The 21,552-nt window shown below is 39.1% G+C and overlaps 1 protein-coding gene across 1 annotated transcript in view; it reads left to right on the top strand.

The window, feature by feature from the left end:
* Positions 1 to 1,472, top strand: part of IMPG2 (interphotoreceptor matrix proteoglycan 2) — a 95,542-nt gene extending 94,070 nt beyond the window's left edge. The window contains exon 19 of the mRNA XM_078146136.1: positions 202 to 1,472. Coding sequence (XP_078002262.1) covers positions 202 to 214 — 13 coding nt within the window. The 3' untranslated portion in view covers positions 215 to 1,472. The remainder of the gene's footprint in view (positions 1 to 201) is intronic.
* Positions 1,473 to 21,552: the final 20,080 nt, after the last annotated feature.

The following is a 21,552-nucleotide window of genomic DNA, read 5'->3' as shown; positions in this document are numbered from 1 at the left end:
ATCCTTAACAGTAATCCTAAAAATATAAGACCCACACCTATTATTGGAAGGAGAATAGAAATTTTTATTTTTATATCCTCAGCACTTAGAATAGCACCTACCTAACCAGAGTAAGTACTTAATAAACACTTATAAAATCATGAAAGTTTTAGAATATTGTTGCCTTACCAATTAACTGGGGTCTCTGCTATTTCATTGCAGGAACCTGCTGTAACAAAATTATCAATTCTGAAAGAAATTGGAAGAGGAAGATTGCATGCTACCATTGCAATGTGGTGTGGCAATAACCCATTTGCCTATGTCTGGATTGTACTCTGAGGACAAAAAAAGAAGTATTCTTCAAGCATGATTGAGTTGGGGGAATGTCTCCATCCAGTCCAATTTTTTTTCCTCCAGTTTATGTTTCAAGCAGAGATTTTTACAAGCATCTAGGTGATTAAAAAAAATAAAATTGTAAAATATATCGTACAAAGACAAGGTATAAGATAAATATAATCAATTGGGATTAGAAGTTAAAATTACCATTTCATTTTATTCCTAATTCTTCCATTGACCTCTTTGAGAGCATCACTTGATTCTCTGTGCCTCAATTTTCCAAAATGGAATATAGGGTGAGAGTACTACCTACAGATGTTGTGAGACCTTAACTATTCGTAAGGTACTTTTGATGGCTAGGTGAAAAGGGGAAAGATTGTAACGTATTACTCATTTTAAGTATCTTTTTTTTGGAAAATAAATAAGTATCTTTTTTTGGAAGTTGTAGTAGGAGCAACAGCTATTAATCTAGTTGGGACCTATGAAAGTAAGACTGAAAGGGAATGACACTGTCCTTGAGACTTAATTGGTTCAGGGCGTTATTTGCAACCACTGACGGAGCTTTCTGGTCGCCAAAGGTATAAATGCCTGGCACATGCATAGTTGGTGCTTCTCAGAATTGAGGGAATTCCCACAAGTCAACAAACCCTTCTGACTGGGTGCACCAGATGGCAAATGATGAAAGCGGGAGCTGAACCCAACTAAACCAACACTGTATCTTTGCTGAGTATCCTTTCCATCTTATTGTTGAAGCGAACTTCCCTTTAAAAAACTGTTATATGCTCTAAGAGTATCTCATCTAATTCCAGTCCTGAGCACCAAACATCAGACTGTCCTGAGTCAGACCTGGATCAGAACAGATGCTGAATTTTAATATTATTTGAACCAGAGAATGCAGACTCTTTTCTAATAAAAAACAAAAATATATTTTAATATAGTATGGTGAGGTATGCTATAATGTTCTCACTAGCAAGACTTAGGAGTTTCTAGATGCAACATTCATTATGTCTGTTTCATTGTTAATATTTCTGAAATGTCAAGGATAGAATGTAAGTTCCTTGAGGGCAGGGATTGTTTTCATTTTTGTCTTTGTATTTTCAGCACCTAGCACAGTGCTTGGAATGTAACAGGTCTTAATAAATGCTTATTGAATTGAATCGAGTTGAATGATATATACCAGAGTGTCATAGATTTTTGGAATTTTTTTTTAAAAGTTATCAAGAATAAGAAGCATATATCAAACTAGAAAATTCCTCATAGGGAGAAAGGTAAGTTTAATCATTCTGGGGGTGGGGACCTCAAGCTCACAGAACTAAGGATAGTCTTAGCCAATTGACTGGTAGATGTGAGTCTGAACTCAGAAAAGCCTAGATTTTCCTACTGACAGGCTCTGGCGTGCTGGAAAATCACAATGCCTCTGGTTCTTGGTACCTCAGTTTGGAAAGTGCCATTTGGCTACCGGACAGTGTGTTCTTTGTATTACCTAGTGTAATAAAGAATGTCACATATTGGCAAACTCAGGCTTTTACCGTTTGCTTTCTCGTGGAGTAACTAATGTCTGATTCCATTCCTTCTTACGTTAATGCATCAGGCATGACAGGATCCCATTGCTATGTTCCTTTTCACTTTGCAGACAGGAAATGTCTGTCACCTATGTTCATTCAGAATCAAAACAGACAGGCTCCTCTTTCTCTAGGGTGTTCTTTATGAACCTTTTTTTTTTTGGAAGCAGAGAACAGGAGAGGCTAAATAACCCTTACTGTTAATATTAAATAGCAAACATATAAGCTTTAAAAAATGTTTGTATCCAGGTAATTTTATGCCAGACTTTGGCCATTTCCTCCTCATATACTCTTGAACTTTTTTGATGCCGCCCTAATTTTGTTTATCTAATTTTGTTTTCTAATTTTTATTACAATTAACCAGGGACTTTATAGCCCTCGGAGATTTCACATTGCCTGGGACACTTGGAGAAATAATTATGGGCATCCATGGTATAGTGAAAAGGCTATTGGCTGTGGAAGCAGAATACCCTGGCTCAAGTCCCAGTTCTACCATTTGCTCCTGGGGTGACTCTGGGGAATTTGCTTTACTGTTCCAAGTCTGTAAAATGGGAATAATAATACTTGTGCTATTTCACAAGATTGTTACATGGACAAATATCTTTTAAAATTTAAAGGACCATACAATAGAAATGTGAGCTGTCACATCCAAAAACATTGGTTGCTATTGTTTATGTTGCTTATATTGATCCCAGATGAAAATGATCTCTCCCTTGGAGGCCCTATGCCTATGGTATGGTGGAGAGAGCTCTAGATTTGTAGTCCAAAGACCTGGACTTAACTGCTTGCTCTGCTATTCACTACCAATGTAATTTTGGGCAATTTACCTAGTTTCTTGTGTCTTGCTTTCCTCATCTGTAAAAATGGGCGGTGGGGAACGGGGATTAGCCTAGATGAGGTCTTCTAAATTGAAGATCCTTTCCTAAACTAAATCCTATAAATCTGAAATTTTCTTACAGTATTTTAGATTTTTCATTTTCCCTTAGAACATTCTACCTTGTATCATATTTACTCATCTATGTGTTATATCCCTTTTGTTAGATTATAAGCTCTTTGAAGGCAGGGACTGTGTCATTTCACTGTATCCCCAGCACCTAGCAGAATCTCTCACACATAGAAGGCACTTATTTTCTTAACCTCATTCATAGTAATATTGCTTCAGACACCAGTGTAAATTTCCAAATGACTTAACTGTGATTGAAAGAAGAGAGAAAAACTTCACATTTTAATGATAATGGTAAAGAATGAGTTTTGTCTGAGTGATTATGTGCTAAAGAATGTGTAGCTGGAGATAAAAGGAACAATGTAGCTTACAGTATTTCAAACTTAAGTAATAGCACAGACAAAGCAAAAAGAAAGATGTTTCAGTAAATAACTAAAGGGAAACCCATAAATTCTGAGTTATAATCCTGTCTCTGTCTCAAATTTTCTCTTGCATGATCTTTCCTCCTGTGTGGCATTTGCTAAATCACTTAACTTTAGTTAAATGCTTCCTCATATGCTAAATGAAAGCATTAAGCAGTTGACTCAAATAATTAGTTTTAGTTTGGGGACTTAGATAGATAGAGCATTGGGCCTGGGAATTAGGAAGACTCATCTTTCTGAGTTCAAATCCAGCCTCAGACACTAGCTGTGTGACCCTGGGCAAGTCACTTAACCCTGGTTGTATCAGTTTCCTCAACATAAAATGGGCTGTAGAAGGAAATGACAAACCACTCCAGGGTCTTTGCGAAGAGAATCCCAAATGGGGTCATGAAGAGTTGTACATGACTGAACAAGAAGAAGAAGACAGAACAATGAATTGTACTCTTTGGTACTACTCTGAGCCCAACTTCCAATTCCTACTCTCAAACTGCTTGCTTTTTAAATATTGACCTGAGAAGTGTGACTGATTCACCTGAATGTTTCCTGTGTGGTGTTAGTTTTCTTCATCCAGTGACCAAGGCCCTACAATTCCTACAAGTTAATGTATATGTATATACATGTGTATGTAGATCTATCTAGCTCTCTGTCTACCTACCTACCTACCTACCTACATCCCTACATACATACATACGTATCCTCCTATGCCAGCCTGGGTGTGGGTTTAGAGGCAGAAGAGAAAGACTACTTGGGAAAGAAATACTCAATCCTCTTATATTCCTAACCCCATTGAAATGTGGGCACTGCTGGGAGGTCTGGCTGCACTATTTCTCCTCCCACCTGACTTACTTCCTAGTCACTGCCTCAACTTCACCCTTGCAGAGAACTTTCTCTTTGTCTTGGAGGGAAGATGGAAGAGGAGGTAGAGGAAGGAGAAGTGAGTGAGTGAGGCCATGTATTTCTACATCCCAACCTTGTTCTGGATAGTAAATGTAATTCTTTGACTCATTTTTAGCCTATGACAAAGGAAGACAAACCACAAAATTCATTTTAGATCTTCCTTTTGGGAAGTTTATAAAAATTATCAACAATGGAAATGATAGAGTTCTTTTTTTGGCTAAGCAATGAGGTTAAATGGCTTGCCCAGGGTCACACAGCTAGTAAGTGTCAAGTGTCTGAGGCCAGATTTGAACTCAGGTCCTCCTGACCCTGGGGCTGGTAGTCTATCCACTGCTCCAACTAGCTGCCCCTAAAGTTCTTAACAGAAATGAGAAAATAAACTTTACAGAACAGAATATGCTTTGGAATCAGCTTCTTCCCTACTGAAGTCGGGGGGGGGGAGGAGTGAGGTTGAAAGGGGAGACTGTACTTCACTGATTCTACCAAATGGAAAAGTCAGCAATCACCATCCTATTCTGGCTCCTGAAAGCACAGGCTGCTGCAACTCACAGGGCTCTGGGAGCCATAGGCTGCTGCCCTTAGGGCTCAGGTAGAAGCCCCTCAGGCTGGAGCCTGCAGGGCTCACCTGCCCAGGTTCAATTCTCCTGCTCTAGCTTCTCCATGCTCTCTCAGATGGGCTTGCCGCTGCTGCCGCCTTCTCTACTAGTCAGTGTTGTTGCTGCTGCCTTAGTGCTCAGTTCAGAGAATTCCATCCCACTATTATGCTACCTGTAGCTGTGTCTGGTTCGGAGCTCACAACAGTCTTTGTCCCTCTCATAGGAAAATGTTATGTTTGAGACCACATCTTCCAGAAATTCAGACCTTCAAAGACTTCTCCCTGCCTGCCAAGGCATAAATACTATGCTTATCCTCTACCTAAACCTTATTTGTAAAGTGGGGAAGGTGAGGGAGAGCTGAGTATGAAGGAACCCAAGATGTGGCTATTGGTATACAAAGATACAGAAAGGCCTAAGGTTTAATCCGTGGTCCCAAAGTGCTGTTTTCTTCTGGCGGGGCTCCTAGAAGTTGGCCCTTATCTTTAAAAAATACATTGAGACATAGTTAGTAAACTTTGCTCCTTCTTGCTGGTGAGATGGTATTTTTCATTGCTATGCCTGTGGGGTGGTGGTGGTCTTTTTGAAATGGAATAGTTTCTCTCAAAGGAAGAGGAAAGCAGTGAAAAAGAATGAGTTTAAGAAACAAGGAATCTTGAAATATTTGCTCCTTCACTACTAAATCTGTGCATTTAGTAAGGGAGGTTACTTGGGAAAGCAGTCTCCAACTAGCCATGATGTCTTACATCTCCCTTTGAGTGATATTTTTGAGGGAGAACTTTCTTCTCTCTTAGTGACTCCTCCATTTCCTTTTCATTTATTTCGGATATGATTATTTATGTGCATGCTGTCTTAATAGAATATAAGCCTCTTGAGTGCAGGAACTCTTTAATTTTTGTCTTTGTATCTCCAGAATCTAACATGTATTGAAGGAGCTGTTTAATAAATGTTTGTGAAATATCAACAGTGTATCAATGAAAAAACACTAAGTGTAAAATCAGAGGCCAACATTCAAATAAATCCCATCTCTGACCCTTAATCAAGCAATCAGTAAACATTTATTTATTAAGCACTTACTCTGTGCCAAGCACAGTGCTAAACTCTGGGGATTAAAAAAAAAAGAGACAAAAGACAGTCCCTGCCCTCAAGGAATTTACAGTCAAACTGTAGGACCTAGGATAAAGTTGTTATCTCTACAATAAGGGAGTGGATTAGATGGCTTATCTCTGTCAGCCTAGGATGTTTCAAAGCAAAATGGAGCACTGAAAATTTGGCAAGCAATAGGATTTGCACTATTTGTTTATGTATCAATGTATTCATATGTCTCTTTGTCCATTTATTTCTTATATCAAAAAGGAATCTTCACAGATGGAATCTGCGTGCAAATATTCACTGATTCAACAGGAGAAGAGAAACACCTGTATCTATATATGATCTATATCTATATATTTACAGCTACTTATTTGCATTACTCAATTAGGGAAATAGGATATATACATATGTATGCACAAACACACACATATACACATGCACATACATGTTTGTGCATGTAGTTACACATATTCATAACTAGGGGTGGAGTCATTCCATTTTTAAAGATTCTCTGAGTCATTGGCCTTTCTTACTCAGTGACAAATAAGGTGTCTTACTCATCCCCAGAGTACCTAAGTGCTTAGTAATTCGTGTCTAACTAGAAGTAGCTAGGAAGTTCATTATCCCCAAAGCATCCAAGCCCTAAACTAGCATATTCCGTCAGTTGGAATCAGGAAAGGCCACTTTGTACGTGTGCTGTTCAACCCCTAGTTACATGAATACACATATCTATGTATGTATTCATGTATGCATGTAGGTAAATATATGAATATATGTATATGTGTGAAGGAGTTGGTCAGGGTAACCCTAATCAATTGACCCCTCCCAATCCCATTGTCCAGTTAATGAAATAATAGAAGAAGCAGATACCAGAGAAAATAAGGTATATATGAATTAAATAAAATTTAAAAGAAGAGTTTTCTTTTTGTTACCCATTTGTGAGGTGTGAGGAAAGTTTCTTTTAGCTTGCCATTGGCTGGCTGAAGATTGCCACACCTCTGAGATGTGTTTACCAGCTCTGCTTCAAGGAATGTCATTTCTGTATGTGAAGGATAAGTACATCTTGAATCCCTATTGGGTCATCTATTTAGGAAAAGAAACACAAAGTAGGAAAGGTAGTTGGGTGGGAGGGTAGACAGAGTGGTAGTCTTGGAGTCAACAAGACCTGAGTTTGAATCCTGTATCAGCTGATAGCTGTGAGACCCTGGATAAGTCACTTAACTTCTCTAGCATCAGTATCCTGATTTGTAAAATGTGGGGGTTAGATTTGTTAGCCTCTAGTGTCCTACACAGCTTTAAATTTATGATCTCTTCTTTTCTCTTTGTGTCATTACACTATTTCTTATGGCATAACTTCTCTGCTGGGTAGGTCACTTATGTGGGCTCCCTCAGAATTAGGGTGGGGTAATTCCCTTTGTTTCTAAACACCATTTGGTTCTCTACTACTGTGGCTAACTCCCTTCTGAATCCACAGCTGGCTCTCTTCTCTTGCCAGGGGCCACTCTTCTTATCTCTGCTTTCACTGACTTGACTCTCTGGGCTTACTCCCTCCTGGATATAGCATCTCTTATTGGGCAAGTAGCTAAGATAAGAGTCTATAGCTGATGGAGTTGGGGAAGGGAGAAGGGAATGGTGGAAAGGAATTTTCTTGAGGGGCCAGAGTCATGAGTTACCTTGACCATGTATTCTCTATACATGTGCCCCACTACCATGGTATTCTGTATGTGCCCATTCTTTAAACAGATACTATGTGTATTTGTGGGAGTGTGCCTCAGGTTTATGGAGGGAATATTTAGAGCCACAATTCTTACTTTACCGTCTTAGTAAATGTTTTTGCCTTGAGCTAACTGTGTCTATTGGCTGACTATTAAAGGTAAGTGTACCTGTAGGGGCTTGTGAACTATGGTTTTAGGAGTACAGACCCACACAGGAATTGAACATTTAGATAACTGCCCTCTGGAGAACCAACCTGTAACCTGCTAGTGTCAAATTGGGGGAGGATATGCCTAAATGGGATACTACATAAAAATCATGTACATACATACAGATGACATATATGTGTATGTATGTGTATATATGGAAGTCAAGAGATAGCTTATTTAGTTAAGTCCTCTAGCTCTAGCGGCCATATGGAAGCACAGGAGTATATACACACATGTACATATATACATCTCTCTCTCTCTCTCTCTCTCTCTCTCTCTCACTCTCCATATATATGTATATACACACACACATAATATATAGATTACATCTATATATGTGTGTATGTACATATATGCACAGTGGATTGAGTGCTTGGCTTGAAGTCAGGAAGACTCAACTTCCTGAGTTCAAATCTGACCTCAGACAGCCTATATAACCCTGGACAAGTCATTTAACTGCCTCAGTTTCTTCATCTGTAAAATGAGCTGGAGAAGGAAATGGCAAGCCACTTTAGTATCTTTGCCAAAAAAATCCCAAATGGAGTCATGAAGAGTTGGACACAACTGAAATGACTAAACCATAAAAATGCATATATGTAAGTATGAATGTGTATATATGTATACATACATATACACATACATACACATATACATGCACACACATATATACGAAAAGAAGAGAGAAAGAGAAAGAGAAAAGAAAGAGAGAAAGAACAAGAGAGAGAGAGACAGAGAGAGAAAGAGAGAAAGAAAGGGAGAACAGAAGTAAGTAGTACTGAACTAGCTGCTATGATATGATCTTAAGTAAAGGCACCCATTGAGAAAAAAAATACTCATTGATCACTTTCTTGGCAGGATAAATGCCTTTTGGCTCTCATTCTAATTTCTGATTTTAAGGCACGTAGAAATGGACTTTGTTCAGTATTGGTAAGTGTAATTTTCCCTCCCCATTCCATTCCCCTTCTGGAGCATCAATTCATCATAGGTCACTGGCCACTGATTTGCCACATAGTGGCACATGGAAGCAACTGTGTTGGACAGACCCAACCTGAAGTTATTTCTGGCAACGGGATAAAAATTGCTGCCAAATGTCCTTTGTGGGCTCTGAGTGTATAAGCTATGACACATCTAGCTGTTAGCTGATTACTCTACACGAAGTTGGTTTTTATTCCATGGTCTTAAGGTACCTTTGTTACATTTGTATGTGTTCAGCAAAAATTCCTGAATTGAATTTCTGTTTCACCCCAAAAATTCTAATGTGAAAGGAATAAAATATAGATATTTCAGAATGAAACAGTTGATTTAGGAGGGATCCTTCTTATCTTTATAAGATTGAGATTGTTTAGCTAAGAAAAAGTGGGTCAAATTCTCTTTTCTAAAAGATTCTCAGTAACTCTCAGCTGATATGGGTGGGGCCTGTCTTCTGCATTTGTAAACCATCTGTAGTGAGTCAGAGGTTGTAGTTCATTCTATTCCCAAATGTGTAATAAGTACTAAGGAGATAGTATGAATTCTATAACCAGTAAGACAATTGCATTAGACTCCATACAAAGAGGTAACTGTAACTGGTGATTAAAGGAAATCGGCAATTTTTTACTTATAAAGGTTCCCATATACCTTATTTTTTAAGTCCTGACAACATTTGTGTTTTTTAGGCTGGAATCCTAAGACTCTGGTTAAGTCACTTCTCCAGGTGATACTGGGTAATCACTAGGGTCTTCGACTTTTGTCTTGCCACTGGACTTCCATGACTCTGGAGGAGAGAGTGAGGGTGATGACTTTGCCCAACGCTACCTCACTTAAATTCAGTTCATGTGCAAATCAAGACATCACCCTCATGATGTCATCGGTCTTCTTCCAGAATGAAGGATAAGCAACAAGAACCACAATAGTAGAAATGAAACCACAACTTAGATTCCCTGGGCTCTGTTTTCTAACTCAGTGGTCTCCAAAATTTTTTTTTATTGCATCTCTATAAGTAAATAATATAAAAGTTAGACTATCCCGTCTTCCCTGCTAACCCTCCCCCCCATCCCTATTGTGTGTAGCAAGTGTTATCTTTCCCCCTTAAAACATGCTCATTCACCCTTCCTGGTGACCATGTGGAAACTTGGGGCCAGTTCTACTTCTGGCCATTCATGATTTAGGAGCTTGCAGCCAGAGATGATTTTCCTTAATTGGATGCTGAGCTGGAAGAGTTGATGACTCAGGTGACTTTTAAAAATAAAAAACAGCTTTTGGATAGAGTTTTGGGTAGGTTCAAGCAAGGTGACAAGATATGATTTCAGTGGGAGGTAGGGGAAGAATATGATGCTTCTCTCCTCTGGTATGGTAGCATAGACTTAGCCAGATGGGCTTGCACCAAGGGCCCTTAGTGGCCATTGCGTTTTTGTTTTTGTGCTTTCTGAGTCTAAGATGAATAAGTACCATGAGAAAGACATGTCCTGAGGACCTTATAAGTTCAGAAGTTCTGGAAGTCCCCTTGGCAGTCAGAACCTGTGGAACTTGAGTGTTACCTAGAGAACTGAGAGGTCAGGGACTGTTTTGCTTGCTTATACTTGTATTCTCAGTGCTTAGCATAATGTGTGACAGATTGTAAGCGCTCAATAAATGCTCTATGTACCTATTTATGTATCTGTGCATGTGTATATGTATGTATGTATCATCTTAATCATATTTTTATCCTTAAAAGCTTAGGGGCATGAGCAATGGGAACTTTTATTTGTAACTGATTCTCACCAAGAACTGGTTGCTAGAGTGTAAGCTACTTATGAGTAGGGATTGTTTCATTCATTGCATTTTTATCTCCCAGCACATAGTATGGTGTTTGGCACATAATAGATTTTTTTTTTTTACTTTTTTGATGAAGCAGTCAGGGAGTGAGTGACTTTCCCAGGGTCACACAGCTAGTAAGTATGAAGTGTCTGAGGTTGGATTTGAACTCAAGCCCTCCTGACTCCAAGGCCGGAACTCTATCTACTGTGCCACCTAGCTGCCCCCCACATAAAAGTCTTAAGAAATACTTGTTAATTGATTGGTTGATTATTGGGAATGATGGCTACCTTGGAGAGGTGGAATGACCACTTCATTTTAGAATTTATGATAGAGAAGGAGAGGAAAATTAGGCAAAGTAGAATCTGTGCCCTAGTCCTGGGGAGAACAGATGTCAAAAGGCTATCCCCCCCAACACACCCCTTTTATTTCTTCCATAGACAGAAGTACTGTTCTGTGTCTGCACTCTGACAAATACTGGCTATTCTGAACAAGCCACTTAAACTGTATCCATTCATGCAAATCTTCCCAGGTTTCTCTGAAACCACCCCTTCATTATTTCTTACGGCATAATGGTGTTTCATTATATTCATATATTATGACTTGTTGACTCATTACCCAATTGAGAGGCTCCCCTTCAGTTTCCAATTCTCTGCTGCTGCAAATAGAGCTGCTATAGATATTTTTACATATGAATACTTTTCCTTTTTTTTTTTAAAGTTTCTTCAGGGTATAGATCTAATATTTGTATTTCTGGGTAGAGGGGGGTGTATAGTGTAATAATTTTTTGGGTACAGTTTCAAATACTCATCTTTGTTTTCCCCCAAACACTTTCCATTTGGATTTTGAATTGCCATTAGAATGCCCAGAAAAGAGCAGAGGAAGAAGAGAGGGAGTCGTAATCTGAGGGAGAAAAAAACAACACCCACAGAACAAATTTTCCCTTGTGATGACATTTAATTTCTAATTATATCACGGATCTATTTGGCCAAATTCAATTGGGAGAGAAGCAGAAACTATATTTTCTTTTTTTATCTTAGTTTTAGAACTTTGCTTTATTTTATTTATTAATCTATCCATTTATTTATCCATTTATTTGTCTCTATTTTTTTTAGAATTTAGCATATGAATATATAGGGCCTCTAGTTCTGGTTCTTCCATTGTCTAACTATTTTACAAGAGGCCAATCACATCACCTCTCTTTAGTTCCCAGATCAGTCAGTAAGAAAGAATGAATGTTATTTAGCCCCCTATCAAGTGCTAATGAGATGGAGAAACAGTTTAGACAATCTGGAGTGTCTTGATAAAGATATTGTTAAGCAGGAGAAGTGTCTGTTTTTGAATGGTACTTGGGGTTCTTCTACAACATAAAGATTATTCCCTTATCTGTTTTCTAATTTATCCTGATGATGGAGTACTCTCCCTGAGACAGTAGTTGGAAGGTTTACTCTACCTCAGAAAGAAAAGCTTTAAAACACATGTTGAGGATTATAAATACCTCCTATTCAACACTGTAAGCTTGGTGAGATTTTCCATCACTTCATTTTTTCTTATTTCACTTTAAAATTTGTCAAAGTCAAAATTTAACTTGGAATTGAAACCTGCCAGTTTAAAGGGACAGGCCCTTAATGAACACATTGTAGGATGGCTTTCTCATTTTTTTCTTTAGTTTTTAGGCAATTGGGGTTAAGTGACTTGCCCAAGGTCACACAGCTAGTAAGAGTCAAGTGTTTGGTCTGAGTCCGAATTTGAACTCAGTTCCTCCTGACTTCAGGGCCCGGTGCTCTATCCACTGTGCCACCTAGCTGCCCCAGTATAGCTTTCTCTTTGAAAGACAATTACAAATTACTTTTGACCCAGGAAATACAAAACTAGCCATTTGGAAGAGGGTCACCCAGTAGATGGTTCTTTTAGATTTTTATTGGTTAAATTTGAAAAAAAAAAGTTAAAAAAATAGGTCCCATGTCATATATTACTAATGTCCAATCTACTAGGGGAGATAGTATACATTATATGGTGCAGAGGGGAAGGAAAGAAGAGGTGTAGCCTGAATTTTGATTCAGTTCTACTGCATGCAACTCTCTCACTTACTATCTGGGCTCCCTTGGGCAAGTTACTTTACTCCTCAGGAAAAAATGGGAACAATAAATCCTCCCTCTAGCTATCTCACAGTTGTTGTTAGGAAAATGTTTTGTGAACCTTAGCTATTATGTGAATGCGAGTTATTAATAGTCTTTTCAAGATGATCTAATACAAGCTTGTTAAGAACAAGAATGGTTTCATTTTTATCTTTCTGTTTTCTAGCGCCTGGCATTTAATGAATACTTGTGGATTGATTGATGGATGATCACCTGACGACCACCTGTTTGGACAGCCCCAGCAGTGAGGAATGAGTGGACACAATAACCACATTAGCTTTTCCAGAATCCTGGACTGAGTCTCTCCAAAGAGAGGCTTGTGGACATCCCATAGAAACCCTTAGGGGTCAAAGTATAAACTATGTTTGTACAAGCAGCAGTTGAGTTAGTATACAAGTCAGTCATTTCAATGTCTCTCGTGAATATTCAAGCCATGACATGCTCTTCAGTTTTTATAATTCCCTCTTTTAAAATTGGGTTCGAAAAGTTGTTAAATAAAGTTGGAATAGGCGCTTGAGTTAAATTGTTTCCAAAAGCATTCACTTTCGAGATCACCTTTTATTGCCAAATTATATGGTCCAAAATCTAATTTTTTTTTGACCTTTTGACTTTTACACAGATTTAAAGAGGAAGTGACATTACTCATACATAGTTTACAAAACTGTTCTTTGGAATCAGAAATCACATGTTAATGATATTGAGGGCTTTCCTTTTAGTGTGTGGGGAGATTAGAAAATCAAGAGACCTTCCAGAAAAGGGGGAGAGTTAACCTAAGACTTGACCCTTTTTTTAAACCTCTCACCATGGAGTTAATCCACCTGTCTCAAATCCTTCTTTCTTTATTGCAGTGGGAAGTAGAGCTATGGTGAACTTTGAAAAAGTCAGCATAGCATTGTTTTCCCAATAGACTCTTTGCCTTAATACTCATTCAATTCTAGGCCCCTAACTTGTACCATAGGTAAGAGTAGTTTGATAGATTTTCAGTATGGATAGGTCACTCTTCTGGAGTGTAGTGGAAAAAATTCTGGTCTGTGAGCCTGGAGACCTAATTCAGAGTCCTAGCTCTGTCCACTAATTAGTTGTGTGACCTTGGATACACTGCTTAACCTCACTGGGCCTCAATCACCTCATCTGTAAAATGAAGGGGACTGGCTAAATGACCTCTAAAGTCCCTTCCAACTCTGACATACTGTGAGTTATACTTTTCTCCACCCAGTCTTAATTCATGAGGCTTCGAATTCCTCCTGCAGCCCTTGGGCTGCCTATTCTTCCAGGCTTTGGCATCCTCCCTCTCTCCCCAGACTGACTATCTTTGCCCTGGGTGTCTTTGCCTTGGGTGGTGAGCCCAACGTCTGGGCTCTTTCAGCACCACCTTCATTAGTGCCGCTAAGAGGAGGCATGTTTTTGGAGGCTGGAGAAACTCTCCCTGAATGGAGCGAGTGAGAAAATTGCTTGGGCAACTAAGAACACAGCTGGAAAGTACAACCAAAGGGAGTCTGTTATTTTAATGGACTAAAGGCTGCTAGTAATGATTCTGTCAGATGAGTCATTCAAAATCTTTCCTTTTATTCCTTATAAACATGTGAAGAAAAGAGGACACCCCTGGTGACCATGAAGCAGAACCCTTTATTCTGGTTTTACGTGTAAAACAGTGCCACCAAATAGGATTCATTGTCTTATCAAAGAGTCTAAGTCTAATTTGGGGCAGGTGGACTAACTCCTTACTTTTGTAAGTGAGTTATTTCTTACTCCTCATAATCCCAATTTCTCTTTTGTCCTCATTTGGATGTTTTCTGTATTTTTCAAAGGCTGCCTGGTGTAGTGGATAGAAATCTTGTCAGGAAGACCCTAGGTTCAAATCCTGTCTCTCATGCACAATGGTTGTGTGTCCTTGTGCAAGTCACTTAACTTCCCAATGCCCCAGACAATTCTCTAAGACTATAAACCACAGTGTCAGGAGTTTCTTCACTAGGAGCTCCCAGTAACAAGGAAAAAAGTCCCCTCCAAAATATTTTTTGAGACTTAATGATGACAACCTATATTCAATTATTCATGGTAACTGCTTAAATTCCAATTTGGCTGAATTTCCATTGCCAAGCAAGAAGCTTATTTTTTTGGCCACCAGCTGGACTGTGTTTAGCAAATGCAAGACATCATTATTTGACTGTTAAGCTAATCAAGAAATGACATTAAATGGGAAGTTCCCGTGATACATCTCAAAGCCAGATAGAGATGATTTTTGGATCATTCACTATTTTGTGTCTTGCTTCACCTCCATTAGTGGGGCTAATTGGCAGTAGGCTGTATTTGGTTTCTATTACACATTTTCCACAGGAGTTCAAGATGCTGTACAAAGAATATAAATTTCTGTTTACAAAGATGACAATAATTCAAGATAAGGAACAGCAACATATAGTAGATTGGGAGAGTATTACTTAGGGAAATCAATTGGGAACAGATTAGGAAGGGCATAAATTGAGAAGGGAAATGGACTGGGAAGGGCATAAAGAGGAAGTAAGGAAGACAGCTAGATGGCATAGTGGATAGAGCATTGGGCCTGGAGTCAAGAAGACTTATCTTCATGAGTTCAAATCTGGCCTCAGATACTCACTAGCTGTGTAACTCTGGGCAAGTCACAGAACCCTGTTTGCCTCAGTTTCCTCATCTGTAAAAAGAGCTGCAGAAGGAAATGGCAAACCACTCCTGTATCTTTGCCAAGAAAACCCAGATGGGGTCATTAAGTGTTAGACATGACTGAAGACAAGGAAAAGTAAACCTGTTCTTTCAAACTCTAGGCAAAGAATAACCAATCAACTACAACTGGCTAAGTTAAGAGATGCTTATTAGTCAGACTGAATCCCTTGAAAATACTATTGTAGATTTTAATGTTTATTCCATTGTTAATGACAGTTTACGAACAACTGATTGAGGCAAGGAACTAGGACATGGAGAGCTGGTGGTAAGCCAATTAATCAACCAACATTTATTAAGCATCTACTGTATACCAGCTTCTGTGCTAAGTGCTAGGGACATAGAGACGAAAATAAAAGTCACTGTCTTTGAGAAACTTGCTTATCAGGTATAGGAGTCCCAGCTAACAAGACTATTCAGTATTAGATGATACATAAGTCTGGAAAAAATCAGTAAGTCAGTCAGAGAATGGGGCAGCAAATGTATGAAGAGGCTGGGAGCCAGCAATATAGTGTGAGCAAGTAGCCAGCAAAGCAGGCACAGAGATCATTAGCCAGAGAATCCAGGAAGGAGTCAACAATAAGATCAGTACCAGTAGAGGAGGAATTTTAGAAATCCAAGCAGATTGGAGAAAGGTCACCTTGAGAAGAGTACAGCTAGTATGGCTCAGGAGTATAGGTGATCTGGAGTTTAAGGCAAGTAGGCAAGAATTGGGGAGCCAGGAGGTGTTGAAGGGACAAGGTGAGAGTGAATCACAGTCTGTCCCAAGATCATGGAGACCTCATTGCCCAAGCTGTTTCCTGCCCCAGATTCCAGGCTGTGTGTGGTAGGAACCAGTCCTGGGGCAGGCAGTCAGAACATCCTGGCTGAGGTGGTATTGGCACAGGGAGAGGAAGAGGAAAATATTGACAGCCATCTAGCAAAGATGGGCTGTGATCTCCCTTGGCTTTCTTCCCACAGTCCTGTTGGTAGATTTTCGATGGTTTAGCAGAATTCTTCTTTGCTAGAAACCCCTCTCTTTGAGTCCTCTTCCAAGCTTTTTATAACTCCATCATTTTCTAGACCAGAAATTCTTAACCTGGGGTCTGTGAACTTAAACGTAAATATGTAGATAACTATATTTCAATATAAATTGTTTCCTTTGTAATCCTATGAACTTCATTTTATTTTTTTAAATAAACTTATTCTGAAAAGGGGTTTATAGGATTCACCAGACTGCCAACGGGGTCCATGAGATAAAAAAGATTAAGAACCCCTGATTAGACTATTCTTCAAGCCTCCTGCCTCCTTTTATCTGAAATTATTTTCAGCTCCACCGACTACCACTCAGGCATTTTGGGGACCTTAAGAAGAATGTTCTTATTTCCAGTGATTGTGCATGGCTGCAAGTCATAAACATTATAATCTCTGAAGAACTAAAATTTGGGATTAGTCAAAAGGCAATGGAGGGGTGTACAGTGAGCGCGGGCATGAGCGATGTGTGCAATACATGATAAGTGAGGAGTTGCCCATACATGGGATAAAGGATGATATCAGAGAAATGTCTGACTGGGATAAAAAGATGGGCTGGTTACATTGGTAGTCCGAGGGATAACAGATGGATAGCTTGTGTGTTCTATTGGTAGCCACACGATGGATCCACGTGGTGGAGGGAGTACCCATGTGAATTAAATCACATATCCATTGGAGTTAGGAAGACTAGATCAAAGAAAATGGAGAGAAGAGGACATAAGGAGGCTAGAAAGAGCACAGATGAACTTTGAAAGCTCTAGATTAAACATATATTTAAGAAGAAAAGCAAATTGTACATAGAGACATGCAGTTTCAGGTACAGTCCTGTTTTTCTATTCTACTATGCCTATGGAAATGCTAATCTTATTTGGTGATTGTTAAGTTCAGAATAAAAATAAAATTTAATAAAAAAATAAAAAAGTAGATATAAAATGTTAAATGGTTAGCCTACTCGATTTAAGAATATATGTGTATATACATGTATGTATATATGTGTATATACATGTATGTACACATGTACATACATACACACACATATATAAATTGTACATGATCAACTTGAGTAGATTTTATTCACTTCTTTCTCTCCTTCACTCAATCATAGGTATAGCCAGTTTCATTACTCCTAAATCAATTTGCCTTTTGAAATTTAAACAGATGAAATTTATGTACAGTTACTCAGTGGATGTTGAATCTTCTTTAAAATTTTCAGTCCTCCGTCTTTTAACTTAGAGAGATGGAGATGAATCATTTTTATATATTCATCCAGTAAAATCATATTAACTCCCCCCAGAAACTCCATAAAAATAGTCCACAGATGTAATTAATACTGGTGCATGGTTTCAAACCCCTGGGCTTATATCATGAAAAGTGAGTATCCAAGAGTAGCAAGTTATTAATAGCCCAAAGGATCAGCTGCTGTGGCCCTTCTTTGCTCTTGCTGCTAACAATGGATTAACCCAATTTAGATTTTTCATTGGCACTTATCCATCTTACTGCTTAATCTGCAGGCTTTGTCCTTGGATGCCTGTTGTTATTTTCGCACTGGGGACTCATTTTCAGACTTGGCATTCCATTGGAAAGAATGAGGCATGTCCACTACTTTCTAGTTATGGGGACTGTTATACTCACAGTGCCACTTAACACAAAGTTAGAATTAGGGCACATATGTGTATGTGTGTGTGTGTGTGTGGGGGGGTCTCACACATGCAGGTGAGTGCATGCATGAAGCTGCTATCCGGCTTCATAAAACAAGAAAGCTAAGTTGTGGGGATGGAGGGAGGGAGATCTTGGGGCATCATGAGGTTGCTCCCCTGCTATAGAGGGGTGGAATGGAAAAGATCTCATCCAGGGGTGGAGGAAGTAGGTTTTGTAGTTACCTATTTTGACTAATCGTGATATTAAGATGCCCATGTCTGTTGTTTGATCCTGATGGTGGAATGTAGGTCTTACTAGTGGCTTCTAAATCTCAGTGCCCTCAGGCAAAGTCCAGTCAATTTAATCAACAAGTTTCAGAAAGTACCCATTGAGTGCCGGGCAGGGTGCTAGGTCCTGGGCATACAAAGACAAGAAATAAAACAACTCCCACTTGGAGGGATTATCCACTTTAATGGAAGGGGGAGGAGAGCACAGCTAGTACATATATATTTGCAGAATATATATAAAATATCTATTATAATATAAAAAAGAATAAATACAAATAATTATGAAATAGTTTACAAGAGCATTTAGATATGGATAGCACTAGCTATACAGGGAATCAAGAAAGGTTTTTTGTAAAAGGTAATGCTTGAGCTGTGTCTCAGAAGGGAAGGTTTCTATGAGGTGGCGGTAAGGAGGGAGTATTCTCTGGCCGTGAAACAGCCAGTGCTGAAGCATGGAGATGGTGGATGGATCACTGTGGGTGAGGAACAGAGAGGAAGCCAATTTGGCTGAATCAGTGAGTAAAAGAGGGGGAGTCATGGACAATGAGTTTGGAAAAATGATGGTGTTTATGGAAATAAGGCAGTTTAGAAGAGGGGTGAGTTTGTGGGGAAAGATTAGTTCTGTTTTGGACATTTCGAGTCTGAGATGCCTTAGAGGCATTTGTTAGACATTGAAATGTCTAACAGACAGTTGTTGATGCAGGAAGGACTGGGGCGCTAGTTATATTTCTACCTTAACAATACTGACAACTTCTTCATAGGACTGGGATTTGTATTATGCTTCACAATTTGCATCAATTCCTCTGCTTTTCTAGTTCCAGCTCCTATGACTCTCTTGCTCTGGGTAAGGAAAGTATTACAGTCTGGCTGCTGCAGATATACTCTGGGTGTCCTTTGTTGACACAGCTTCTACTGAAAACCAAACCTAAGAAAAGGAGAGAGAAATTTATTCATTTCCTTTTAGGTCTGTCTGACTTACTTGTTTCCACATCCTTGATACGGTGTACAAGCTAATCTATTCAGTGGACTGATAATATTAACAATGATCTTTGTTGTTCAGTTGTTTCAGTCATCTCTGACTCTTTGTGACCCCATTTGAGGCAAAGATACAGGAGTGGTTTGTCATTTCCTTCTCCAGCTCATTTTACAGATCAGGAAACTGAGGCAAGCAGGGTTGTGTGACTTGCCCAGAGTTACACAGCTAGTGAGTATCTGAGGCCAGATTTGAACTCATGAAGATGAGTCTTCTTGACTCCAGGCCCACTGCTCTATCCACTGTGCCATCTAGCTGCCGCATTAATAATGATAGCCAATATTTGTATATTGCTTTAAGGTTTGCAAAGTGCTTTGTCTATATTAACTCATTTGATCCTCACAACAACCCAATAGGGTGGGTGCTATTATTGTCACTCCTTCCCTTCCATTTTGCAAATGAAGAAACTATGGCTGAGTGATTAAATAATTTGCCTGGGATCCCACAGCTAATAAGTGTCAGAATTAGAATTCAAATGTAGATTTTCCCTACTCCAACTATAGTCCCTATCCACTACACCAAGTTGCCTTTCTCACACAACCCCAAATGCACAATGCATACTTAAACACTGATTTTCTTTTTGTCTTCAAACTCTCATATGTTCATAGCTGAATAGAAAACCCAAGACACAAATTAACTTGAGTTTGTGAGTTTCTAATATTTACCTCTTATGTTACCACACACATTAAGTCAGTGGTTCTCAAATGTTTTCACTCACAGCACAATATTTTTTTTGTCACAAGGCATCATGGCATCTTGAATGTTTAAGTTGGCAACACAAAAGGGTTCCTGAGCAGTTGTACCACCAAATCCATTACCTGGACCTTGGAATCCCTCCACCTTCTCCACCCCCATCACCTCACCCTCTTCTTTCTTAACTTCCCCAGAACTTATGGATAGAGTGACTGTTGTGACCTCTCCAATGTTAGGTCAGGAAGAGCAAGCAGCAAACTACAGCAGAGGTCAGAGGCTCAGGAATGTGTAAGTAACGGGGTGAGTTTTATAGCACCCCCTTCAAGAGCCACTGTTCTAAGGGAATGTGAACAAGATTTTATGGCTACTTCTCCTAAAAGCAGACTTTGAAGATCTCAGAATAACAAAATTAAAAGGAAATCAAATGGGATGATGAGTGATGGGTATGAATAGGTTATAGTATGATATCAATGACAATTTGTCCACAAGAAAAAAGATGCTGTTGATGAGATTTATGACTGTAAAAAGGGAGGGGGCAGTCATATTTTCAGAAAGACGAACAACAGGTGGACAATTAACTTTAGTGATATATTGCTACTGTTGAGATACAAAGAAGAGAGAAACCTCCAATTGCTTGGGTAGCTGCTTTGTGGAGGCTTTATTGGAAAATATGGTTAAGAATAACAGAACCACGTGGCTCGGGTCTCTCAAATTACCAAAGTCTGGAACTCCTTTTTCTGAAGCTTACATGCAAGCAAATACAAAGTTTTTGGATTTGGCCTATTACATTTACCCTTGAAACGAGCAGCACTGTGGGAATAGCTCTTGACTGCTGGCAAGATCAGACAGCATTCATTCCTCCCACTCCCTTCCTTAGGCAATGTCTGACAAACCACAGTGTTTGATAGAGTGATTCTATTTCAGGTAAGTCAAAGGAGATCAGAGGAGGGCTGGGGCGAAGTCAGGAATGGGGTGAGGGTAGCTAAGTATCAGGTTCCAAGTGAATCAGAGTGAAGAATGATTTGAAGAGGAGGCGGATTGAAGAGAAGCGGAAGAATGGAATACACTGAAAGGTGGGGCACAGAGTGGTCAACAGAACAGATAAAACTGTGAAGTTGGTGAAGTTAGTATTTGTATTTCTCTCACCTATTGACCTCCTGAGTTCTCTCCTCAGTACCACTCCCAAGTGTACAACCTTTCTAATGCACCCTATCCCTGTCCCTTTGGCCTTACATGCAAGAGGAATTTCTATTTGATCTTAGAGGTTTTTGGGAATCACGAGTTAGAGTAAGAAAATCATTGTGTGAGAGATGATTTGAAGCTGGGAGAGACTTATGGTAAAGACACCAATTAGGAGACAATTGCAATGGTCCAGGTGTGAAGTCATGAGGACTTGAGATAACACAATAGACACTTTGATGAATTTAAATTTTCTATAAAACTTCGGTCTTATGGATTCTATTCTCTTAGTTGTTGATCCATGTTTGCAAGGTAATGTCTGATAAACACGTTAAAAGGTGATATTGAGTTAACATTTTATTTA

The sequence above is a fragment of the Phascolarctos cinereus genome, unplaced genomic scaffold (assembly GCF_003287225.1).
Source record: "Phascolarctos cinereus isolate Bilbo 61053 unplaced genomic scaffold, phaCin_HiC Scaffold_726;HRSCAF=1367, whole genome shotgun sequence".
Classification (NCBI taxonomy): Eukaryota; Metazoa; Chordata; class Mammalia; order Diprotodontia; family Phascolarctidae; genus Phascolarctos; species Phascolarctos cinereus.
This window is presented reverse-complemented; position numbering and strand designations above follow the sequence as displayed.